At 38.5% G+C, this 27,077-nt stretch overlaps 1 protein-coding gene across 1 annotated transcript in view; it reads right to left on the bottom strand.

The window, feature by feature from the left end:
- Positions 1-27,077, bottom strand: part of lrba (LPS responsive beige-like anchor protein) — a 672,999-nt gene that overhangs the window by 592,997 nt on the left and 52,925 nt on the right. The window contains exons 11-18 of the mRNA XM_033017677.1: positions 24,909-25,017; positions 23,144-23,296; positions 17,193-17,361; positions 11,524-11,603; positions 7,946-8,008; positions 2,416-2,513; positions 510-602; positions 151-259 (exon numbers count right to left, since the gene is read on the bottom strand). Of these exons, the coding sequence (XP_032873568.1) occupies positions 151-259; positions 510-602; positions 2,416-2,513; positions 7,946-8,008; positions 11,524-11,603; positions 17,193-17,361; positions 23,144-23,296; positions 24,909-25,017 (874 nt within the window). The remainder of the gene's footprint in view (positions 1-150; positions 260-509; positions 603-2,415; positions 2,514-7,945; positions 8,009-11,523; positions 11,604-17,192; positions 17,362-23,143; positions 23,297-24,908; positions 25,018-27,077) is intronic.

The raw sequence follows: 27,077 nt of genomic DNA, 5'->3' as shown, positions 1-27,077 counted from the left end.
TTGCTTAACTGTAATTTTTTGAAAAACATTCAGTGAAACACTATAGCAAGAGCAATCAAACTGACATTTTCTCATGACAAAAACCTTAAATATTTTCCAAGTGTTCCTACATTGTTCAAGCAAGAATCGCTTTAATTAGTTGATGCTCACCTCAAATAAAGCATTATATGTTGTCATGGTAATTATGTTGGTGTGTAACATCAACCTTTCTGCCAGCAAGGAGAACAAACCATGTCCAAGCATAACTTCTGCCTTGCGTCTAGAACAAAAAGCAATTTGCTTAGTTGTCAAAGTTTGTGTGGAAAGCACAGCCTCAGCCTAAAGCACAAATACATCTCTCAATTCATTTGACTACAAGATTTTAATGCAAAATCTGAATTATCAGCTATTTATTTCAGCAAACAATAAATCCTGTCCACACTGTAAAATATAAACCATTTGTGAAGCAAGTTAAAACTATATACATCATTTCTGGCTATGTAATTGAGTCTAAGACTATTTGCACATACTTTGGAGCAAGATGTTTTAGAAAGTAACCCATCACTTTCAAAGCTTGGACTCTTATCCCTTCATTTTTTGAAGCCAACAGTTTATAGATGATTCTGTAAAAAATACATAGTTCGTATTAATAGAAATAAGATCAAGAAATAATGGTTTACATCTTAATAGTCTTTTATAGGGGAAAATGTTGTCAGCATTGCATCTTACTAAGGAGATATTAAAGAGTTGCTTCAAGGAAGAGAGAGAGCTGCAAAGGCAATGGGGAATTAGGGCATCACAGTGGTGGATTAATTGCAGTCAAAAACACAAACAGCCAGAATTGGACGAACATGGAGATGAGGTTCAGGAGGTTGGGGGGGAAGAGAGGGATGTTGGTATTGGAGGTGGAAGGAGAGGGGAAAGATGCAAGGACATGGGCCAATCTTAATACATAAATAAATTTTAAAAATCAAATCATTACCAGACCAGAAGCCAATGTAAACCAGCTAATAACATGCCAGCATAATTTTAATAAAAATAAGACAAAGACAGCAAAGCTCAGTTTGAGCATAGATTTAGACCATCCTTACCTATGGGGACATAATGGGAGCAGATCCCATTCAAAAATTTGTGAACATAACCTACACTGACATTTCAGTATAGTACTGAGAGTATTTCTACATTGACAGGAGGTACAATCATTGTAATGCGATAGTGAGCCGATATAAAAAGTAATCACACAATGAATGCAGTGCAGAAAGTTCTAGGGATGTCCAAGCCAAAATTTCTCTCTCAAACAAATGCAGGTCACTGATTTAATGTGCCGCATTAATCGCCAGAAAATAACATAGGTCAACTAGCACAAAGGTCATTAATGAACTGGATTTGGTGAGAGTTAGAATGTAAATAGAAAGGCTTTGGGCTACTTCATGTGTTCACAGGGCAGAAGGCGGGAGGTCAGAGGGAACAGCATCGGAACATCAGGTCTAAAAGTAATCCAAAGCAAAGCCACAATAAAAGTTGTATAGGAAGAATTAATTGACTACCTGAAGGATTAACTCCCTGTCCAATAGGAAAAGAAAGGGGATTAGAGGAATATTACGTTATTTAATATTCGAGAAATCATTGAATATCCACTACCTTTTTACATAATAGAATAGAAATGTCATTTTTATATGCATTTTTTTTTAAACTTTCCTAACATCATTCAGAGAAGTTTCCTTACATGCTATTACATGTTTAGATATCAAAGACAGAATTAATAGTCAAAGAAATTGGAACAACAAAGCTCAAATGTCAAAATTAAATAAAATCTTATGTCCCTGGCATGCTTTCTCTCATCTAGGCACAAACATACTGCACTGGCAGGCAAATATCTAATATTTAAATATTGTGGGCAATTAAAGATTTATTGATCTGCCTGGCACAATCTGATCAGCTTTCAAAAAAGAGAAACCAATTGAGACTAATTATTATTTTAAAAGAGGTAAATTTCTCATTATAATTAGTCTTAAATGGTTTCTCCATTTTTAAAGCTGATCAGATTGTGCTTATAATAAACCTTTCTCCACTTCTAAAAATAAATAATAAATGTTTCTCCACTTCTATAAATCCTAAAAGGTAGCAAACCTGTCAAAATGTATATCAAATATTCAGGTCCAAAACTATCAAAATGTATATCAAATATTCAGGTCCAAAACTAACCAACGCAACCCTCAAGAGAACAAGGTTAAAATTATCTTATGGGATACCAATAACAGAAAAGGAAAGATAATATATATTTTTAAATCTACTGTCATTAGTAGAACTTTGAATAGTAGAACTTTGTACAATTGTATGCTTAAGGTATACTGCAGGCTACTAATTTCAAGCAGTGCAAAATTCCAGTTCCTTTAATTTACTTGGAAAGATTTAAGATCATGTTTAATCTTTTACCGCATTCCATTCCTCTGATCAAAAGCAGGAATCATGGAGCCTGGGTGTTCGGACATCAGAGCGACAAGCAGTTGCAGAACGTCCATTAAATTATCATCCTGAAGAAAAATATAAATTATGATATTAGTGGCATAAAATACAAAAACAATGTTAGTGAGATTTATCCTTCATGTAAAAGAAAAGATGAAGGATGTTTTTTTTTAATGTAGCTTACAAAGCAAATTTAACAGTGTAAAATTAAAAATTTAGGTCATATCTTATAGCATATGAATCACAGAATGAATTATTTATATCAATTTGTACCAACTTCCTTTGGAGCTATTCCCCATAATAAAATAAACAAAGACATAGTTATGCAGCACTTCCTACAAAACTGATAGTAAATTTTAAACTATTTTAAAACTCTGTCAAGAGATGCTAAAACAGAAAATTCCTACAAATAGGCTAAAATTACTTCAAATATTCTTATTTAAATTAATGGATAACATATTGGAACATCTCCAGGCAATTTGACAATTTAGGAAGAGAACAAATCAGATTTCACATACCCAAGCAGCAAACAATTTGTTGCATGCATGTTTGTTTAAAGAAATAATTTATATATGGAGTCATAAGAGTAGCTCAATACCATTGAATTCTGACAAGATTTGAAGCATTAAAAGTGTACTTAAGTTATCAAAATATGGATTAATCAACTGTTAAATCTACAACAGCAGCTGTTATATGCTTAATGGCTTGAGGTACTTCGACATGGCTTCCTCCAGTCCACAGCTCCTTGAATAATTCAAGAGAGAAGCAAATGCTCATAATCCAATTGACAAACAATGAAAGACTGCTGCACTCTATTTCAAAATCCTCCATGTAATGCCCGATTATACAAATAGGAGAGCAAATTGGGGAAAACATTCCCAAGTGTCTGGAAATGGCTCTTGTTAATCAATGATTAATGTTTTACATAGTGCTTGGTGAATATTTACAGTCCATCACAATAAAATAATGAACCTTGAAATTTGCAAAAGTAATGGAAATATGTGTGGCAGGATTAAAGTTTGGAGTTTGAATTAATGCACATTCCTTGTTCACAATTACTTAGCGTTAACAAATTCATCAGTGAATCAGGTGAACAAATTGGTGAGTTGGCATTGTAAGGTCAGTTCTTTTACCATAACTTTACCAGCCTTCTTGGAAAAATATGATACCACAGCACTTTTAAATCTTATTTAAAATCCTAGCTTGGCTGCCATCTTGTGGCAACATTTCAGCCCACAATTTCAACAAATCTGTGTAACCCACATCATGTCAACTCAGATTGGGCCCATTTTATTGATGATCTCCATTAACATTTATTACAATAAATTGTGGGTTGAAATGTTTCAGCATTTCAGATATTAAAATAACACACTTTAAAAAATGTAAGTCACATGAAGCAGATTACTTAAGAATTAAAGTTTCTGCTCAATAGTAGTTGGTCTTACAAGTTAATTTAAGTTTTGAGTTTAGTTTATTGTCACGTGAACCAAGGTACAGTGAAAATCTTTTGTTGCGTGATAACCAGTTCACGGAAAAACAATACACGATTACAATCGAGCCATCCACTATACAATACATGATGAAGGGAAAAATGTGAATAACGTTTAGTGCAAGATAAAGCCAGTAAAGTCTGATCAAAGATAATCCGAGGATCTATAATGAGGTTGATAGTAGTTCAGGACCACTCTCTGGTTGTGGTAGGATGGTTCAATTGTCTGATAACAGCTGGAAAGAAATTATCCCTGAATCTGGAGCCTATACTTTTTGCCCGGTGGAAGAGGGGAGAAGAGTGGGCAGGGTGCAACTCATACTTGATTATTGAATACTTTAATTGAATACCTTTATTTGTCATTCAGACCTTTCGGTCTGAACGAAATGCTGTTGCCTGCAGCCATACATGTAATAATAACAAAACACAATAAACACAAATTAACATCCACCACAGTGAGTTCACCAAACACCTCCTCACTGTGATGGAGGCAAAAGTCTTAGAGTTACTGTCTCTTCCCTCCTCTTCTCCCTCTGCGCCGAGGCGATACCCCACCGGGCGATGGCGGCCCGGGGGGTGGTCGAAGCTGCCCGCAGCTGTTGCAACGGGTGCTCCGGAAAACAGGCACCAGCCAGTGACCTGCGAGCTCCCGACATTGTCCTCCACCAGCCCGCGGCCGAGCCCAGGATCCAGGTCGCCGCCGCCTCAGCCGCCGTAGCACCGTCTCCGCTCTGCACCGGGCCGCCCACAAGGCAGCGTCTCAGCCCCGCACCGGGCTGCTCACACGGGAGCACCTTCCAGCCGGTAGCCGGTCCGCCCACAAGGCAGCGTCTCAGCCCCGCACCGGGCTGCTCACACGGGAGCACCTTCCAGCCGGTAGCCGTGCCGGCCGCACAGGAGTGTCTCAGCTCCGCACCAGGCCGCTCGCTCGGGAGCGCCTTCCAGCCAGTAGCCGTGCCGGCCGCACAGGAGTGATTATACTGGTGACCTTGTATCACCAATTATACTGGTGACCTTGCCAAGGCAGCGCGAGGTATAAATTGAGTCAATGGACGAGAGGTTAGTTTGTGTGATGGTCTGGGCTGCATCCACAATTCTCTGCAATTTCTCGCAGTCTAGGATGGAGCCGTTCCGAAAACATGCTGTGATACAACCTGATAAAATGCTTTCTACGGCACATCTGTAGAAGTTGCTGTGAGTTGTTCGGGACATGCTGAACCACCTAAGCCTTCTAAGGACGTCATCGTCTAGTTACCAGTACATATATGTTTCTACTTGTATTTTTTTTTGTTTTTTTTGTTTTTGTTTATTTTATTAGAAGTTAATACAGTACAAAACAGTAGTGGAACCTAATTTTAGGTGCCAACTATGTCATACCGTAATCCATTCTATGTACAACCTCTACTTTTATGTTTTGAGAAGGAAGTAAGCAAGACAAGAAAAAGAAAACAATAGAAAGGGGAAAAAGAGGAAAAATAGATGGTAGAGAATAGAAAAACGTGAAGTGTATATATAAAAAAAAGAAAAAGTAGAAAGTAGAAATAGGAAAGAAGGCCCCTTAAAAGAGAGATTTTCAAATCTTTATTCGGAGATGTAGATCTATCCGCGGCATGAACTGAAATCAGTAATCTTTACGGTACCGCTGCATCACATGATTCCAAAAAGTCGATGAAAGGAGACCAACTCCTTAAGAATTGGTCATATTTATCTATTAGTCGGAGTCTCATTTCTTCAAGGCGTGCTATGTCCATCATATTCCTAATCCACATTTTAACAGTTGGTATGGTTGTATTTTTCCAAAATTTAAGTATCAATTTCTTTCCAATTATTAACCCATAATTAAAAAAAATGTTTTGGTCTTTATTTAAATTGATATCTTCTACTATTATTCCAAATATAATCCATTCCGTTTTAGGTTCTATTGTGGACTTAAAAAGCTTTGTAAATATATCAAATATATCGCTCCAAAATTTATTCAACTTTGTACATCCTACAAATGAATGTGTTATATTAGCGTATTGAAACAAACATTTATCGCATCTGGGAGAGACGTTTGGATAAAATTTATTCAACCTCGTTTTTGAATAATATAGTCTATGTAATAATTTGAATTGAATTAAATTATGTCTTGCATTAATAGAACAATTATGTGTGTTCATCAGATACTTTTCCCATCTATCCTTCGAGATCTTTATCATTAGCTCATGTTCCCAATCTTCTCTTGGTGCTTCTGTTGAGGGTAATTCTCTATTTAATATATTATTATAAAAGTATGATATTAGTTTTTGTGAATCAGCCTTAATATTCATTGCTTCTTCTAAAGGGTCTAAAAATATAGTTTGAAATCTATGTATATATTTCTTCATAAAGTCACATATCTGTATATATTTAAAATATTGATTATCCTTCTGTTTAAATTTTAATTTTAAATGTTGAAATGATAACAGTTTACCCAATTCATACATATCCCCTACTTTCCTAATCCCCAGTCTATCCCATTGTTGATATGTTTTGTCGATGAGAGATGGTTTGAATGCGGGATTGTTCACTAGTGGGGTTAGTACTGATAGATTATTTAATTTCAAGGATACTTTTATTTGTTTCCAAATTCTTATTGTATTGTGAATAATTGGGTTCTTCTTATATATTATACTATTCAATTTTATCGGTGAGAGCAAGATCGTGCGGATAGCACTCCTCTTTCTTCATTCTTATCCACTCCAACTGCTGAGTGGAACTATCCAACCAGTACATTATGTTCTTAATATGCACTGCCCAGTAGTAATACATAAAGTTAGGTAATGATAAACCCCCAACTTCTTTAGGTTTACACAAATGCTTTCGTTGAATTCTGTGTGCTCTGTAATCCCATATAAAATTAGTGATAGTAGAATCTAGTTTTTTGAAAAAGTATTTTGGAATATATATTGGGATCGCTTGAAACAAATATATTAATTGTGGTAAGAAAGTCATTTTTATAGCGTTAATTCTACCTATCAATGAGAGCGGGAGCGTTTTCCAAAATTTAATCATATCATTCAGTTTATTTAATAGTGGCATAAAATTGGCACTAAATAATGATTTGTGTCTTCTCGTAATTTGAATACCCAGATACTTGAATTTTTCTGTTGCAATTTTGAAGGGGAATTTTAGTAAGTGTCTCGAATCCTGTGGTTTTAAAGACATAATTTCGCTTTTATTCCAATTTATTCTATATCCTGAAAAAGAGCCGAATTCCTCAATTAATGTTAATAATGTGGGTATACTCGTTTGTGTATTAGTAATATATAAAAGGATATCATCAGCGTATAATGAAATTTTATTCTTTGAGTCCTTAGTGTTATATCCGTGAATATTCGGGTGATTTCTAATCCTTTCGGCCAGCGGTTCTATCATAAGGGCAAATAGCAATGGTGATAAGGCACAACCTTGCCTATTACCCCTTGATAAGTAAAATTTTAGAGATAGCATATTGTTAGTTAATATTCTTGCCGTAGGTCTATCGTAAAGTAGTTTAACCCATCTAATAAAATTCTCTCCCGTATTAAATTTTTGGAGTACCTTGTATAAATACTGCCATTCCACCTGATCAAATGCCTTCTCTGCATCCAGCGTAACAACTGAAATATCTTCATTGTCCTCATTGTGAGAGTACATTATATTGAAAAGCCTTCTCAAATTATTAAATGATTGTCTTTTGGGTATAAATCCCGTTTGATCCGTATTTATTAAATTGTTAATATAATTATTTAGTCTTCTAGCTAGAATCTTTCCTAAAATTTTCTGATCCATATTTAGAAGTGAAATTAGCTCTATAAGAACCCGGTTCTACTTGTATTTTAAGCTGACACAAACTAATGCAGTCACTTTATGCACTTTACAATTCAAACATCCACTCCAGTAGATCATGCTTTTTTCCTGAATTGGAAATATATTGATTATAAATTATAATTGTACAATACATTAGGAAGGTCTTAATGAAGCAATTCCAAGTGTTTTATATTATATTACCTCATGCATGGTGAGAAGATAGTTAAGAATACTCTGCAGCTCATCTTCCTTAATGCCATGATCCTAATAAAAGATAAACATGATTATACATAAAAGATTAATTCCTTGTACTCAATTTCCGTGAATTGCAAAACAACTGCTACAATTATCAAACATGTCAATGGTATTTTTATACAGTAATGGGTGTGTTAATCAGTTATGCCAAACTAGTTGACAATAAAGGATCTATCTATCTATCTATCTATCTATCTATCTATCTATCTATCTATCTATCTAGTTTGTCGTGACCGGCACGAGATACACAAAATTATTTTGAATAATAGCAGTTAAAATTCAAGGAGCAAATCCAAATCAAAGCGTTAATCAAGGCCCAATCATTTCTTATGAAGTGACAAATACATGGGTCAAAGACTTGCAAACTCTAATATTTTACTATTCTTCATACAATTTTCTTTATCAGTTTTGTGACATCCTGATTCAATTTACTTTTAGAAAATCTTTAAACAAAAGGCCTCAAGTTTTCTATTTTTACTTCAGGTTAAGTTCGGAGTTTTGTTTTAGTTTTGATTGGTGTCTGATAAAATCTTTTATTTTCTATATTTAAAAACTTCTGTCAAGATTTTGTCAATGCATTAACTATGTATTGGATGTGTTGAGAACTTTTCCAAACAAATGTTTCTGGAGGAAATTGCATTTTTGCACGATTTCCATGTCACCTATTAAGGTACTTAAACCTATTTTTCTTGTAATTAAATGAAAACAAGGTACCACCATGAATCAAGAATAATTTGTAATCAGTCATCATATTTTCAATTGCCATAAATAATCTTCATTAAAACTTTGGCAAATACCTTAACATTTGAATGACAGAGTTCTTGCTGCTGACACTATTTTGGACTATTTTTAATTTTATAAAATAAATATAGCTGTCCATCTATTTGATTCAATAAGATCTGCAATTCCACTATTGCCCTAAAAAATTAATATTGACATCCTCTTGATACACCAAGGTGCCTTCCTCACCTTGGTGCCACTGTGTTATGTTGTGTCGTGGACTTTCTGTGTTTGTGCTTTCTTTTTTTAATTCAATTTTATTTTTAATATGTTTTATTATTTATTATTTATTAATTTTTATGATACTGCCTGTAAGGAAAATTCATTTCGTTGTCTCTAATTGAGACAATGACAATAAATTTGAATACAATACAATACAATTCATGTTCTCTTTTTGGTTATTCTGTAGGTGGCACTCTTACTACTCCACACTGAGATTACAACCTTTAAGGCCCGCACGTAGATTGGGGTATCGGGAATACATCTTTAGCTTATAAGAGGTCCGCTCAAGAGTCTCTCAACAACGGGGAAGAAGCTTTTCTTCAATCTCAAGGGACAAGCTTATAAGCTTTTGTATCTTCGCCGAACAGGAGGGGAGAGGAGGGAATGACTGTAGTGTGAGTGGTCCTTGATTATGTTGGCTGCTTCCCTGAGACTCAATGGTGGTGGGGGTATGGGATAGGTTTGTGCGATGTACTGAGCTGCATCCGCAACTTATGGCAAATCTTGTGGGCTTCAGAACAGTTGCTATAATGCATCCCAATAGAATGTTTTCTATGATGCATCTAAAGAAATTGGCAAGAATTATTTTAGATATGCCAAATTTCCTGAGTTTTCTGAGGAAGTTGAAGCCATGGTGTGTGTTCTTAGTTGTAATGTCAATCCGTTTGGACCAGGGCAATTGATGGTAATATTTACACCTAAGAACTTGAAGTTCTCAACCATCTCCACTTCATCACCATTGATGTACTTTGGGGTGTGTCCTCCAGTCCATATTCTTAACAAATACAGCACATACTGTACTCCATCTCATCATTGTTGAAGGTCCAGCCTATTATGGTGGTGTTATCTGCAAACTTACAAATGTAGTTAAGAGCAGAATTTGGCCATAAAATCATGAGTGTACAGGGAGTGCAGTAAGGGGACTGAAGATCGCAGCCTTGCATGGCACAGCTGTAAAGAATTATTGTGGATGTTGCTTTGTCGCCTATTCTCACTGATTGTGGTCTACAAGTCGAGAAGCCAAGGATCCAGATGCAAAGGGGTGTGTGCTGAGTCTTATGTCCAGCAGCACCTGACAGTGTTTCATGCAAATACTTTAAAGAAAATGCTTTAGAGAAAGATAAAATAGCTGAAGAATTCTGTTTTTTTTTAAATATATCATTTACAGAATGTGATCACTTCCGTACAAGGCTTCCGTGAAAAGGTGGTGGATAGCATCCTTTTTGAATGGGTGAAAATCTTACCACAGTGCTGTTAAATAGGGAGATTCGGGATTAAGGCCCAGCAATGATGAAGAAACAACAATATTTCAAAGACAGAATGGAGTACAAGGTCATAAGGTCATATATATGAGCAGAATTAGGCTATTCGGCTTTTCAAGTCTAATCGTCATTCAATCATGGCTGATCTATCTCTCCCTCCTAACCCTATTATCCCGCCTTCCCATAAACCCTGACACCCATACTAATCAAATGATTAGTCATGATTAGACTAATCATGGTTTGGAAAGGAACCATTCATGGTGGCGCTCCAAATGCCTGCTGCCCTCATTCTTTTTGGTGGTAGAAGTTGCTTGCTTGGAAGGTACTATCAAAGTAGGCATAATGTATTAGTACAGTATGTTTTACAAGGGGTAAACCATGCTGATGGAAGAAATAATAAATGCTGAGGATAACAAATGAGGTAATAGTCAAGCCGACGGCCATGCTCTGCATACTGCAGACTGCTATTTTTAAGTTGTTGGGCTCTACACATCCAGAGAATACTACTGCAATATTATTTCATCCCAGAGAAATTTCCATGTTCCTCATAGTCCTCCCCCACCTCCTCTGCAATCTAATTTTTCAGTTCTGACGAAGGGTCCCAGACTAACTATTGCACTTTCCACAGATGCTGCCTGACTTGCTGTTTTCCCAGCATTTTATTTTAATGTTAGATTTCCAGTAATTCCAGGTTTTTTTTTCATACATCAAATATTGCCCTGCAGCAATGTTTTAAAGCAGAGGCTTCCAACAACCTCAACTATCTTCCTCAGTGCAAAATGTGGGTCCAGCTGATGGAGGATTTTGATCTTATTCCCAAATGATTCACTTTAGAGCTCTGATTCTACTCAGTCAAATGCAGCTTTGGTGCCAATGATAGTCACTTCTACAACTCATTTATTTCTGTCCATGGGCATGTCTAGGGCAATGGGTCCTGGCAAAACACAAATTTAGGTTTAGCATGAAGGCAGTTGTTAAGTATGTGCCCGATAACATCTTCCATCGTCTTGCTGATAACACAGTAATTAACAGAAATAATGCCTTTTATGGACAAAACACACTGGAGCAATTTTCCAGTGTGGTTGGTTGCACTGCAACTATGCTGGAACAAATTGGGTAAAAAGACATCTTGCTCTGATATTGCCAGGTCCCACAATGTTTGCTCAAGATTACCTACACACCAAATGATTCTAAATATACAATCGTGTTGTTCATGGCAAGAACACTATAGTATTACATTTCTAACTTTTAGATTCTCACCTTCATTATCAACTGTTTCACAAACAGCAACAAGAATGCTCGCAAGGAGAGAATCTCCTTCTGGTTTGGTCTGTGGCCATCTAGGAACGGAAAAAACATTTTTATCAGCATTAAGCAATTACAAAAAGTAATCATCCATGCTGATTATGGATTTACAGAGGGGATAAAAAGATATATATATATATATATAGGCGGCAAGGTGGCACAGCAGTAGAGTTGCTGCGTTACAGCACCAGAGACCCAGGTTCGATCCAGACTACGGATGCTGTCTGCACAGAGTTTGTCTGTTCTCCCCATGACCGCGTGGGTTTTTTCCAAGATCTTCGGTTTCTTTCCACATTCCAAAGGCATGCAGGTTTGTAGGCTAATTGGCTGAGTATAAATGTAAAATTGTCATAACGTGTGTAGGATACTGTTAATGTGCGAGGATCGCTGGTCCGTGTGGACTTGGTGGCCGAAGGGCCTGTTTCCATGCTGTCTCTAAACTTAACTAATTTATTCTGAAACACCATTAAATACTCATTAAATTTCTAATTGTCCTGAATCATAAGACTTATTCAGACAATCGAGGATGCACATAGAGCTGATGGATTGAGGAGAGAAGTGGAAGAGAAGGACAACTTGTGTTTTTAGTCTGTATAAAATAACCTGCAACAGAAAGTAAACATCAGCAAATTCAGATAACATCTGCAGGTTTTTTGAAAATGAATCAATTTGCTATCCGACATGGATAATTACTGTACACTAAAATGACTAATGATGAAACAGCACAATTGTTATCCTTTACAGAAAGGAATGATAGGAATGGTCACTGGTAGGTGGGGACATGAGGTCAGCTGAAGGGCAAGAGCAACAGGTGAACAGGGAAGGGAATCTGCATAACGTTGCCTGAAATAAGAGTCCATCTTAAAGATTGCAAGATGAGAGCTAGGGAAATTCAGTGCCAAGGTGGAAGAAGGTACCTCAAATATTGTTTGATGTTATATCAGGCAGTGCATTATCGAAGGAATTTGGCATTGGATTTCAGCATCTAAATCCTTAGGTTCTCTCCCATGCCCACAAAGACATGGCTTGCTAGGTTAATTGGCCGCTTTAAATAACCCTGAGAATTTACTTTAGTAGAATCGGGTCGGCATAGACTCCATGGGGCTAAAGGACCAGTACCTTTAACAGACGACTTTATGTGACATTGTAACCCACTTCAAAATCCAGCAAATTAAGGAAAATAAACACCTTCCTGGAACATCAATATCTCTTCACTAGTATTTGAAGTCAAACCCTTCAAGAAGCCATAGTCAATCTCCTGCGAGGCAATTTCAACCTTGAAGGATATTGGAAAGCCAAGCAGAATTCCACAGTATGCACATTCTGGTATCGTCTATGTCTTTACCCTCTGATATATATTTTGGTTATTTCTAAATCACATCCACACAAATGATGACAAGTGTGGAGAACAGATTTTTTAAATGGGAATAAATAGTTACTTCTATGTAAACTGATGGTTAGCAACAGTCTAATGAAAAAAACATAAATATGAACAAAGAATCAGAGCCACAGCAGATGCAATTATTAAGTTTCAACATCCAAGTATTAAATTAGCCCTGATCCCTTCCCCCAAAGCTGCCCCATTCCTTCACCAAGGGAGGCCATGGGACAGCCATGGGACTCCTTTCACATTGACAATTTAATGGATGGGCATGCAGAGAATTTCTGGGCTAATATGTTTAACTTTAAATATATAAATAATATTAATTGTTATTGTGGAGCAGGTTCTGTGAACATAAGAGTGTAGGAGCAGGATAATGACACTCACCTGTGCAAATAGCCTAAACAGATGTCATTCCATTGTCCCCAATGAAATGAATGACATCCGTGTAATCTACCCACTGACATGCTACTTGTCCTGTTGCAGGCCTCAGGTGCATATTAACCAGCTTGAAATTGTATTAGAAATAGAAGAGATTGTAGTTCAGAATTAAAAACAGAGGAAAGATAGTAAGAGTACACAAGGAATCCTATTTGGAAAACAGAAGGTTCTATGAACTAAATCAAAAAATTCGATCAAATGGATCATGATGTCAGGAATATTAATCAAAACATGGGAAAACTGATTTACAAACTACACATTTAGAGAACCAAAAATGTATCCAGAGTAGTAGCGTGGGAATGAAGATATCTGGTTCATGGGACGGAAACAAAGAAACTGAATCATTGGAATGGAACCTATCTGAACCTGCAGGGACCAGGACTAGCAGAAGGGATAAAATGACTTTGAATTAAAAATGATGAGGGTAGGGGATGTTCAACAGGAAATGTTAGCATTAATAATAGTTCCAAAACAAATTAATGGGAAGAGCTGACAAGTAGCCAGAAAAAGTGTGTACACAAGGGGATAGGAAATGTGAATTATGCAAGTAAACATTCTTTAGATAATAGCATGGACCACAAATAATAAATTAAATGAACTGGAAATGGAAATAACATAGCTACTTTGATTAAAATATGGGTCCAATAATATCAGGGCCGGGAACTAAATATACCTTGTAATATGATCTGCAGAAAAGATAAAAGCAAGGAAGAAAGAACCTCAATGATTCAAGATAAATTCATTCAATGAAGAATGAGAATACAATAAGTAGTAAGGAGACCATATTCGAGAGAATTAAGTACAATAGATTTGAATACTTCAGTGGGAATTGTGCACAAGCCTCTTGTAGCCAATATGAAGAATGCAAATCATTAAGTAAACAGAGAGCAACAGCACAGCAGAAACCAGATCAGCTTATGCCCCAAGACAATGAATTGTGAGCTTCTCTGTAATAGCTTTCTGTAACGACGTATCCAAAAAACAACAGTGATATGCCAAATGAATTTAATAAATTAGCTCTATTTCGTTCCTCACTACGGCTCAATAAATATTTCTTTAATTGCAATTAGTATTAATATCAAAAGGGAAAACAGCAAAGTTGTTATCAAAACCACAAAGCAGTCCATGCGGATATGATCTAAGGGTACACCCGTTTATTATCCTAATAACCTCCATCTTCATTCTTTGAGATGAATGATATCCAGGATATCCTTATTCAACTGATTAACTGTTCCAGTGTTCAAACTAACTCTGATTCAGATCATCGATTACAATAATTTTCCCACAACCGATGTTAAATTGACTGTTTCGAAACCTACTTTCTCTTCCCAAACAAAGGATACACATTTGAAGTTTTCAAAGTTAAAGACACTATTCATTAAGTCAAGTCAAGTCAACTTTATTTGTCACATACACATACAAGATATACAGTGAAATGAAAGTGTCAATGCTTGCGGGATTGTGCAAAACAACAGAACAGAGCAGAACCAGTATTTACATTTTTTTTAAAAGACGCAACAGTATTTACGCCCTGGTGAGATCAGAATTTACAGTACTGATGGCCTGTGGGAAAAAACTCAGTCTCAGCCTCTCTGTTTTTGCCGTGTGACAGCCGAAGCGCTTGACTGACCGCAGCAGCTGGACCAGCCCATTGCTGCGGTGGTAGGGGTCCTTCATGATCCTACAGGCTCTGGATCTGCACCCCCTGGTGTATAGGTCCTGCGGGTGGAGGGGGGTGTAGTTCCCGTGGTGAGTTTGGCCGAACGCACTACTCTCTGCAGAGCCTTCCTGTCCTGGGCAGAGCTATTGCCAAACCAGATAGAGATGTTTCCGGTCAGGGTGCTTTCTGCAGCACCAGAGTAGAAGGATTGAAGGCTCCTCAGAGAGCCTCTGAATTTCCTCAGCTGTTCGAGGTGGTAAAGGCGCTGTCTTGCCTTTCCCACCAGTGTGGCAATGTCAGGTCCTCCATGATGTGCACTCGCAGGCATTTAAAGCTGATCTCCCTATTCACAGTAGGCCCATTAATCCCCAGTGGCATATATGTCCTTGGTTGTTGTGCCTTTCTAAAGACCACAATCAGCTCCTTAGTTTTTGTGACATTCAAGAGGAGGCTGTTATCCTGACACCAGAGTGCCAGGTCAGCCACCTCCTCCAGGTAGGCCTTCTCATCGTTATCGGAGATCAGGTCCACCACCACTGTGTCATCAGCAAACTTAATGATGGAGTTGGAGCTGAACCTGGCCAAAACTTACATGGCTTTTGAAAATTACAACTAATATATGCACATTGTATTATCCTGGGGTGAAAAATCACAAATTCTAAATGTTGTTATTTTCTCAACCCCCCCCCCTGTGGATTTCTTTTTACATTTCTTCAAATCATTTCATTTTGAAAATGCATATAACGCACTGACTTACTGCCTGCCATTTTCTTAATATCAATTGTAGGTCTAACTGCATGTATCTCTTGTGAACCCATAAATCATATTTACCAATCATTCTTATATTGTATGCAAAATCATTTACTGTGAACTTTCAGACTCATCACATGACTCAATTTGTATACAATCCTTTATTTTGTGACAATATATTGTCAGCACATTGAATTTCAATTTTCCTTCCAATGTTTAAGCTTGTTTGGGACGGTACTGTGGCACAGCGGTAGAGCTGCTACCTCACAGTGCCAGAGACCCCAGTTCGATCTCGACTACAAATGATGTCTGTGTAGAGTTTGCATGTTCTACCTGTGACCGCATAGGTTTTCTCCAGGTGCTCTGCTTTCCTCCCACATTTCAAACATGTACAGGCTTGCAGGTTAATTGGTTTCTGTAAACTGCCCTAGTGTGTCGTACATAGAACTGGTGTACGGGTGATAGTAGTCACCCATAGTGTATTTGAATTAGCATACAAGTGTACGACACAGAGCACAGTAGTGTATGGGTGATCGATGGTCAGCATGGACACGGTGGCTCGATGGGCCTGTTTCCATGCTGTAAATCTAACTCTAACACACTTCTCTTCAGCTTCACCATATCTCTCGCATTATTTGCTGACCAAGATGATTGAATTAAACAAATGGAGCAGTTTATTGTAGGGACTAGTATATATGTATATATATACTGCAGTAAGTCAGTGTGTTATATGCATAAATATATATACACACACACACTGACTTTGCCTCATCCACAAACCTCTTGAAATATTTCCCATCATTTCCAATAAATCAGCCCTACTTACCGTGGTTGATTTATTACTAATCCCTTCCGCGTTTATCTCATTCTCCTTTTTCCTTCAAACTTAACATCAAATTCAATATTATGGCCATGGCTCCCATTACTGAAGCTGGTGTTTGAGCAGTTTTATGTTCAGCAGTGAACTAGAATGTATCCCAAACCAAAAGTTAAGATATCTCTGTAGACTACCATAAATTGCAAAATTAAAATCAAGTTGCCTTCCCCAAAATAATCTTCTGTATTGCCTTGAACAGACTTCATAACCAGATTCAAATCAATCTTTGAAATTCATTGCAGTGCTTACAAAAACAATAGAGTGCAATGTTCTTGAAGATTTCATTTTAAACTGAGTTTCTGCTTAGCGACCAAGTAAGTTTCTCTTTGCAGTGCAATAATTCCTGATTGAGTATGCTCCAGATTGATTAATATGTTTGTGCGTGCAGTGGTGCCAATTCAGATAGTAATGCATAGATTACATGTACTATTTATTGGACATTTCCAGAATATGCAGAATAACATAAATCAGCACAGGCAGAATGACTTCATGAATTACTGGATGTCTCATCTTACCTGTGCCTTTGGGAACAACTCCACTACGATCTTGAGGATTCATAACCCAGTAATAATATTTCAGTGTGTGCATTATCTGTAACACAGTACCGACTCTTCGAACTGCATTATAAATAGTAGCTGTGCTGATAAACTCAGTGGACAAGTAAGTATACAACTGTAATTGGACCTGTATTGAAACAAACAGGAAAAATTACTAATAGATTTATATTCAAACCCCATGACTTAACAGTCCATAATTAGGAACTGAATTGCATTAACAGCCTGCATTACAAATAGTTTTGCTTAAACTGAAAGAATTTTAAAAAACAATAAACATGTGAAACCTTTGAGAAGCTCAGTGCACAAAGTGGACTCAGTAAGACCACTGTTGAGTTTCAAAGACATTGGGTGAGAGAGGCCCCAGAGTTAAAGATAGCGCAGAAATGAGAGCCGGAGTATTTAAAAACAGTGCAGCAGAGGTGGGATTCAAAATGTTTAAAAGAACAACAGGAGAGGTTCCGAGTAATGTCATGAGATAACAGGTGGATGATTGGCTGTTGTACAGAACATTTTTGTAAACTGTGATCAGGAAGTTATCGAGTACTTTGTTAAATTTATGGTTTAAACAACTACATTATTTAAACATAACTGCAAATCAATCAGTTCAGGAGTGATGCTGGATGTCGACCTAAAATGGAAAAATGCACCTTCTGCCTCCACAAATGCTTGACCCATTGAATTATAGTCATAGGGTCATACAGTGTGGAAACAGGTCCTTCATCCCAACTTACCCACCCTGACCAACATGCTTCATCTACACTAGTTCCACCTGCATGCATTTGGCCTATCCAAAAATGTATTAAACGTTGTAATAGTACCTGCCTCAACTACCTCCTCCAGCAGCTTATTCTATATACCTATCACCCTTTGTGTAAAAAACAAAGTTGCCCATCAGATTCCTATTAAATCTTTACCCTCTCACCTTAAACCTCTGTCCTCTGGTTCTTGATTTCCCTACAAAGGGGAAAAGACTGTTCATTTACCTGTTTTAATCACCGCATGATTATGTACACCTCCATAAGATCACCCCTCATCCTTCTGTGCTCCAAGGAGTCACTCGAAGCCAGCTCAATTTCTCCCTATAGCTCAGTCCCTTGAGTCCTGCCAACATTCTCGCAAGTCTTTTCTGCACCTTTCCAGCTTGACAACATCTTTCTGACAATAAGGCGACCAAACTGAACTCAACACCAAAATGTAGCTTCACCAATTCCTTGTACAGCTGTAACATGACCTCCCAAATTCTATATTCAATACTCTGACTGATGAAGCCCAATGTGCGGACAACCTTCTTCACTACCCTATTAAACTGTGACGCCACTTCCGAGGAACAATGTACCTGTGCTCCTCTCTGTTCTACAACTCTCCCTTAATCTCATTTGTTTTCCACAAATTTAATTTTGCTCTCTATGTATTGTTCAAATCGATTTTTTTTTAGCTCATTTCAATCCACAGGTTTAAACTTTGTCTAAATCCACAATGTTACTGACAATTTGCTTGTTTAAGAAGGAACTCCAGATGCTGGAAAATCGAAGGTAGACAAAAATGCTAGAGAAACTCAGCAGGTGAGGCAGCAGCTATGGAGCGAAGGAAATAGGCAACGTTTCGGGTCGAGACCCTTCTTCAGACTGATCAATTTGCTTGTCCTATTCAAATGTCACAGCAGGAGGCTAGTTTGGCAGAAATGAGACAAATTGAATTCAATCCAGAAGTGTGAGATAACGCAGCAGGGTGAAGTAAATGGAAGGATATAAAGAGATATGATGGAAACTTATTATGTTTGTCCACAGATCCTTACAAGGCTTCAAGTTAGTTACAATGTTATTCAGGAGGCTTTTCTTTATTAGTGAAAGGCATAAAATATAAGGGATATAAGCTTATGCTCGAATTTCATAAACACTCATTTGTTTGTAACTTGATGCCAAGACAGTTATAATTCCCCTGGCACGAGTATGAGATTTGTCACGATGCCAGGAATGGAAAATCTAAGCAATGTGGAAAGATTGGGCAAACTGAAGTTTCCTGCTTTGGTACAAGGGTAACAAGAGGATGGGTGGCGTCTATGAATGAGCCTAGCAAAAATAAACAGGAAGGACCCATTACCCTTACCAGAATGCTCTGAAAATAAGTATAGTAACACTTGTTTTAACTGACCTCTTTATAGCAGATTTTGGTTAGAGTGGACCAAATCTATTGTAAATCATGTTTGTTGTCTCAGAATAACCACGAGATGGATGGAGTGAATGGTGTTCTTGAACCATTTTAGCTTAGAGATACAGCGTGGAAACAGTGACCGTGCCGACCAGTGACCACCCACTAGCTCTATCCTATGCACTAGGTTCTATCTTTCCTCCCACATTGCAAAGACAGGACTTTGTGACAGTGTGAGTGCCCCGGCACACACCCCCTCCACCACGGAGACGTGCAGGCCTGCAGCTCAACTGGCCTCCGCGAACCCCCGGCAGAGCCTCCAGCCAGCCCAGTGCCATAGACCCAATCCCGGGCTCCCCAGCACATCAGCTCCACCCCACACACGACAGTGTAGGGTAGAACCAGTGCACCCAGAGGAAACCCACGTAGCCGCAGTGAGCACCCGACACCAAGATCAAACCCGGGCCCCCAGCGCCAGCCATGAGGCAGCGGCTCCACAGAACCCACACTACCTGTCTCCGCAACGCGGGCGGAAACGTGAGCACCCGATAGAAACCCATACTGCTGCATCTGATGTTAGGATCAAACTCAGGTTACTGGCGCTGTAAGGTAGTAACTCTATGCGCCACTATGCCGTCCCATGATATTGTGTATTTTGTGTGCTTTACTGTTTATTATGCAGTGTATATTTATTGATTGTTTTTCTAATTGTACTGTACATATTATCCCCTTTATTTGATTGTAGTGGACAATCGGTAATAGCGGACATCATCTCCCCCCCTGTACAGCGAATGTTTACTGTGTAATGTTTTCAAGTAATTTAGAGAAAAATTCAAAAGATGAGGAAAATACTTTCGAACTCTGTCATACTTCCAATTATTATATCACATGCAAACATCTAAATGATAAAAGTTTATAAAATGATGACGGGCATAGATAGGGAAGACAGTCAAAAGTGTTTTTTTTCAGGGTTGAAATGTCAAAAACTGTCGGGCGAAGCTTAAGGTGAAAGTGGCAACGTTTAAAAGAGATGAGTAGAACAGGTTTTTACAGAGAATGGTGGAAGCCTGGAATGCATTACCAGGGATGGTGGTGGAGGTAGATAGTGGCATTTAAGAGGCATTTGGATCTGCAAGTATATGCGCAGAGAATGGGGGGGATGTAGATCACATGCAGATTTAATATCCAGTGCGGACATTGTGAATTGAAGGACCTGTCCCTTTGCTGTATTGTGCTCTAAACGGTTAATTTACAGCAAACAGCAAACGTCTAAGAACATAGCCCAGTGGGACTCCACTGGAAAACAACCTTCCAGGCTGGAGTAACCTTCCGGGGGGAGAGGGGAGAGGGGGAGGGGGGGAGAGGGGAGAGGGGAGAGGGGAGAGGGGGGAGGGGGGAGGGGGGAGGGAGGATAAAAGGGGAGAGGGAGGAAAAAAGGGGAGAGGGGAGAGGGGGAGAGGGGGAGAGTGTCGAGGGAGGAGGTATAGTGACAGGCATTGCATCTTCTGCGGGTGCAGGGAAGGTGCCTGGGGAGGGGGTGGTTTGGGTGGGATGGGATAAGTTAACCCGGGAGTTGTAGTGGGAAGATGGGAAAATGTGGCTAGTGGTGAGATCCCGTTGGAGGTAGCAGAAATTTTGTAGGATTATATGTTGCATACGACGGCTGATGGGGTGGAAGGTAAGGACTAGGGGGACTCTGTCTCTGTTACAATTAAGGGGAGGGGGAACAAGGGCAGAGCTGCGGGGAACCGAGGAGACATGAGTGAGGGCCTCATCTATGATGGGAGAGGGGAACCCCTGTTCCCTAAAGAATGAGGACATCTCGGATGTCCTGATATGGAACACCTCATCTTGGGCGCAGATGCGGTATAGACGGAGGAATTGGGAGTAGGGGATAGAGTCTTTGCAGGAAGCAGGGTGGGAAGAAGTGTAGTCGAAATAGTTGTGGGAGTCAGTGGGTTTGTAATAGACGTCAGTCAATAGTCTATTTCCTGTGATGGAGACTGTGAGATCAAGAAAGGGGAGGGAGATGTCGGAGACAGTCCAAGTAAATTTGAGTGCAGGATGAAAATTGGTGGTGAAGTTGATGAAGTCCATGAGTTCTGCATGGGTGCAAGAGGAGGCACCGATGCAGTCATCAATGTAACGGAGATAGAGTTCGGGGATAGGACCAGTGCACGCCTGGAACAGGGATTGTTCAACGCGCCCTACAAAGAGGCAGGCATAGCTGGGGCCCATGCGGATGCCCATAGCTACGCCTTGGAATTGGAGAAAGTGGGAGGAGTCAAAGGAGAAGTTGTTGAGGATGAGGACCAGCTCCGCTAAGTGGAGTAGAGTATTAGTGGAGGGGAATTGAATGGTTCTGCGGTCGAGGAAGGAACAGTAGCCTTTGCTACCTTCCTCCGAGCTAATTTTGGACCTAATTTAACGCACACACCATCATCTCTTGGGCTGTAATGTTTATTTATCAGCTGGCCATTTGGGATCTCCTTAAAAGGTATACAAAATATATGAAATCTATATCACCACCTTAAAATCCTGTTGCTAACTCTTCAAAGAAAATTCAATCACCTACCCTTCACAAAGCTGGCAACCTTAAATTGATCCGTGTCTCTCATCATGAATGTTTATACTGTCGTCAGAATTGATTCCAATAATTTGCCTACCACTGAAGTTAAACAAGTCTGTGTCTAATTACTTGGTTTATCCTCTCCTTCCCTTTTTAAACAGAAGTGCAATGTTAGTATTGATCTGGCACTACTCCTGTAGCCAGGGAGATGTGGAGAATTATGTTCTGGTCCGCATAATTTGCTCCATTGACTTTTGCAGCCTGGAATATATTTATCCAGGAATGGTAATGCTGCAGGTCATGAAGCAAATGGAGTTCATGCTGGTTCTCAGAACAATTTCATCAATCCCACTTCCCTTTTAATTTCCCAGCAACCAGTTCTTTTTCATATGACCATCAACATCTCCATGATCCCACTACTACCACACCTATACAGCAGGCGAATCATAGAAGCCAATTATCCCATCAACCAGTACGCGCTTTGAACGAGGGAGAAAACTGAAGGACCTTGAAGAAATCCAGTTTCAGAGAATGCCACCAATGAGATGCCATGGTCAAGCAGTGTTCAAAGCCAGATTGAAAGGAAGACATTACAACTGCCATTACTACCCAGTTCAGAATATGGGGGAAATAGGCACACTTTTGTCAGGAATTACTAGTAATTATGACATATTTTTTACAGTGGAAAATATGAATTGCCTTTCAGATATTGAGTCATGTCTCACTTCTGAAAAACTGCATTTTTCAGAGGATAACCATAAATCATAGTAGCAAAGGATTAATGCTAATGAGAAAAAAAAGATCCTTTGCCATAATTCTGTCCTAACAATCCATATGACAAACATTAATTGCCGAATGTTTAAAAGGTACTCAATTCGAATTACTATACTAAACTTTATTTTTATTAACATACCAAATTGAATTTTTTTAAATGTGCAAGTCATTAAGGCTCAATTTAAAGTGCAAAATTATATTTTAAAAATTCATTAATTTTATTTCACCCTTTAATCTGTTGGATTGGGTATTGTTCAGTTATTGGAAAAAGTATTTGCCTTTAACATGTTCAAGCAATTATTGCGTGGTACTCAGTTAAACTTCAACATAAATTTTTAGAGCAGCATATTAGTAGCATTTCTTAGTTTAATTCCCTACATTTATGAAATAATCTTAAATTAAAAAGCTAAATGCTCACCTTCGCTGGAGCATGGATCCATATAGCAGGATTCAGAAGAATGTGGTCACACAGTTGTTTGAGCAGAGGGCCTCCGTTCTGTAAATTACTTAGATATTTGGCAAAGGCCAAACACAGTTCCAATACATCTCTGGTGATATGAACTTTGGAAGACTACAACAAAGGTACAGTTTCAGATATTGGCATCAATATTTAAACTATTTAATCACGCAAATGGACTCACATAAAGAACAGTTCTTTCAAATCTCACTTCCAATTTATTAAGAAGAAATCGAAGTAGGCATCAGCACGAGGAAATCACACTTTATACCACATCATTTACCATAACCACAAACTATACTTCACTTCTGCAGATGCATTTGTTATGCGGTATTCAAAAATATTAGTTAATTCTCTATGAAAAGCAGTGAAATTATCTGTTTCTGGAATAACATGTTTCAAAAAAAGTGAGCATAAAAAGCCAAGCAGGACTGTACTTGAACTCAATACATAACTTGAAATAATTGTTTAAGAAGGAACTGCAGATGCTGGAAAAATCGAAGGTAGATCAAAATGCTGGAGAAACTCAGCAGGTGAGGAATCATCAATGGATCGAAGGAAAAGGTGACGTTTCGACCCGAAACGTCACCTTTTCCTTCGCTCCATAGATGCTGCCTCACCCGCTGAGTTTCTCCAGCGTTTTTATCTACCTTTGAAATAATTGTGTTGTTTTTTCTCCCTTACTTGATCTTATTTGCACCAAATGCTTTTTATGACATCTACATTTCACTGAATCACAAAAATGTCACAATATAGACTTGCATGCAAATATGTAATTCATTTAGGTTAGGGTCTTAAATCTGATATGTCAATTTAACCCAAAACAAAAGATTATTTCGAAAAATGGGGACGTAATTGATAAGGATAAAAGATCAGTTGTTCATTCTAGCCAATTTCCACCGTTGGTTCTAAATTATTAAGCATAAGAAAAGAAAATACTCTGCTAACCAGATACAATTACTGTCCAAGGTGACTGGTGAAGTTTAGATCAATTACATATGATGTTCAGCAGACTTCAATTTTTAGCCAAACCACTAGATGGGGTACCCCAGCCAGGGAATAACACACAGCTAAATACAGCTAAACTGACGGTGTATACTAGAGCCAAAACCTATTCTTGTAAATGAATAGATCGTAGGAACTCCTTTGCAATGAAGGCCAACTTGTCATTTGCCTTCTACCTACATGCTGGACCTTCCTTGAACTGTTTGTGATTGTGCAACACAACCCCTCGGAATTTACAGTTTATCTCAGTTTAAATAATCATTTGAAACACAAATTTGAGATATATTTTCAATGGAACTTTTAATTTCCTTACATCATACCATAACTCGCAAGTTTGGGAAATGATAGGAAATGGGTCATGCAGTCTGGTCATCAATTTATCATTTTCAATAAATCCATCTTATAATTTAAAAGGAGTGGTTTTGCAAAACCCTAATCGTAAAGCTAAATTAAAACACTGGAGGTACACACAAAAAATGCTGGAGAAACTCAGCGGGTGCTGCAGCATCTATGGAGCGAAGGAGATAGGCAACGTTTCGGGCCGAAACATTTCTTCAGACTGATAGGGGGTCTTGGCTATAATCAGAATTTTAACAAGCTTTCCTAAAAATGTCTCACATAGTTAGATCAGCTTGGTTACTTTTAAATTCATTCATTAATCTATTCCTTAATTTGTTAAATAACTGAAAAACCATACAAGCTAAATAGTTACAACATTTACCTTTTCAAGGCTGAACCCAATGACGAGAAAACCCTTACAAGACAGAATTTGCTCTTGCATAGCCACTGAATTCTTCAGTAACTCCATTATAAATGCCAACAGTGTGGAACTGAAACAAATCAAAATAGACAAAATATTTCAACATTTTAAACATACTTAAACATACTACAGAAAGAACTTTGTACATAGAACAAAGGTTCAGCATAGGAACCGGCTCTTCGGCCCACAATATTTGTTCCAAACATAATGCTCAGATAAACTAACCTCATTTACCTACACATGATCCTCGCCCCTCCATTACCTTCATATTCATTGTATGACCAAGTAACTAGGTTATGATATGAGATGAAGGGAATGGAGGGAATGATAATGAAGAGAATGGACGGAATGAAGGGAATTAAGGTAATATGAAGGGAATAGACGGAATGAAGGGAATGATAACAACAATATCTATGTAGCTTCAATCATCTTTCACATTACGTTTCCCTGCACCTATATGTTATGCCCCCACGAAAATCCTTGGGTGTTGATTTTTTCCAAAGCTTCTGGAAATTATAAATGTAACCATCAATTTAGCCATAGCATCTAAAAAAGTTTCCTTCTTCTGGAATTTTTAGTGCCTGAAAATCCCAATCAGATAAGGACGGAAAGCATTGTTCCCTGGAAACATTATGGCCTAAACACAGAAATCAGTTATCTTTTTCATGCTGGATTCTGAATGGCAGACTGACCATTTCCACCTTCTTAGAGCAAATCCAGAATCATTGTTTTCTCCCTGTTCTACCAAATGAACCAGATTTGATAAGGGAACTCAAGGTAAAGAAGCCATTAGGAGGTAGTGACCATAATAACCTGTAGAGGATCAGTGTGGGCTCTTCGGCCATCGGAGCCTACTCTACTTTGTTCTGTACCTTTTCATGCCTCTAGTTTCCCTCTCTCTCCTGACTCTCAGTCTGAAGAAGGTTCGACACGAAATGTCACCTCCTCCTTTTCTCCAGAAATGCTGCCTAACCAGCTGAGTTACTGCAGCATTTTAAGGCTATCTTGTAGAGTGAAGGCTTGATTCTCAAGTACTTGGCAAGCCAGCACTTCAACAGGTCAAAGCCAAGAACAATCCCCAGGCCACAAAAAGGACAATACTAGTGGAGTACCTGGATCAACAAGAGGCAGCACATTGGGAGTCGTGTTCATAAGCAGTTGCTTTAGCAGTATGTTTGGGATCATTGTCTTGCTGTAGAATGAACTGCTGGCCAATGGGTTTTGAGGCATTTATTTGAACTTAAGCAGATAGGATGTGTCTTATACACTTCAGAATTCATTATGCTACTACCATCAGCAGTTGGATCATCAATGAAGATAAGTGAGCCAGTACCTTCAGCAGCCATACATGCTCAGGCCATAACACCCCCACCACCGTGTTTCACAGATGAGGTGGTATGCTTTTGATCTTGGGCAGTTCCTTATCTCCTCCATAATTTGCTCTGGCCATCTCTCTAATACAAGTTAATCTTTGTTTTATCTTTCCACAAGACCTTTTTCCAGAACTGTGGTTGCTCTTTTAAGTACTTCTTGGCAAACTGTAACCTGGCCATCCTATTTTTGCGGCTAACCAGTGGTTTGCATCTTGCAGTGTAGCCTCTGTATTTTTGTTCATGAAGTCTTCTGTGGACAGTGGTCATTGACAAATCCACACCTGATTTCTGAAGAGTGTTTCTGATCTGTCGGACAGGTGTTTGGGGATTTTTCTTTATTAAAGAGAGAATTCTTCGGTCATCAGCTGTGGAGGTCTTCCTTGGTCTGCCAGTCCCTTTGCGATTAGTAATGTCACCAGTGCTCTTTTTCATCTTAATGATGTTCCAAACAGTTGATTTTGGCAAGCCTAAGGTTTGGCTGATAACTCTAACAGTTTTATTTGTGTTTCTCAGTCTCTTAATGGTTTATTTGACTTTCATTGGCACAACTTTGGTCCTCATGTTGATAAACAGCAATAAAAGTTTCCAAAGGTAATGGAAAGACTGGAGGAAAGACTAGGTGCTGAGAGCTCTCTTGTACCTGCATTGAGGCAATTAACCACACCACACATGTGAAGCCATGTGTCCCAAACATTATGGTGCCCTGAAATGGGGGGACTATGTATAAACCACAGCTGTAATTTCTACATGGTGAAAC

This window comes from Amblyraja radiata, chromosome 1 (assembly GCF_010909765.2).
Source record: "Amblyraja radiata isolate CabotCenter1 chromosome 1, sAmbRad1.1.pri, whole genome shotgun sequence".
NCBI classification, from domain to species: domain Eukaryota; kingdom Metazoa; phylum Chordata; class Chondrichthyes; order Rajiformes; family Rajidae; genus Amblyraja; species Amblyraja radiata.
Note: the sequence above shows the minus strand (reverse complement) of the source record. Positions and strands in the feature narration are given on the sequence as shown.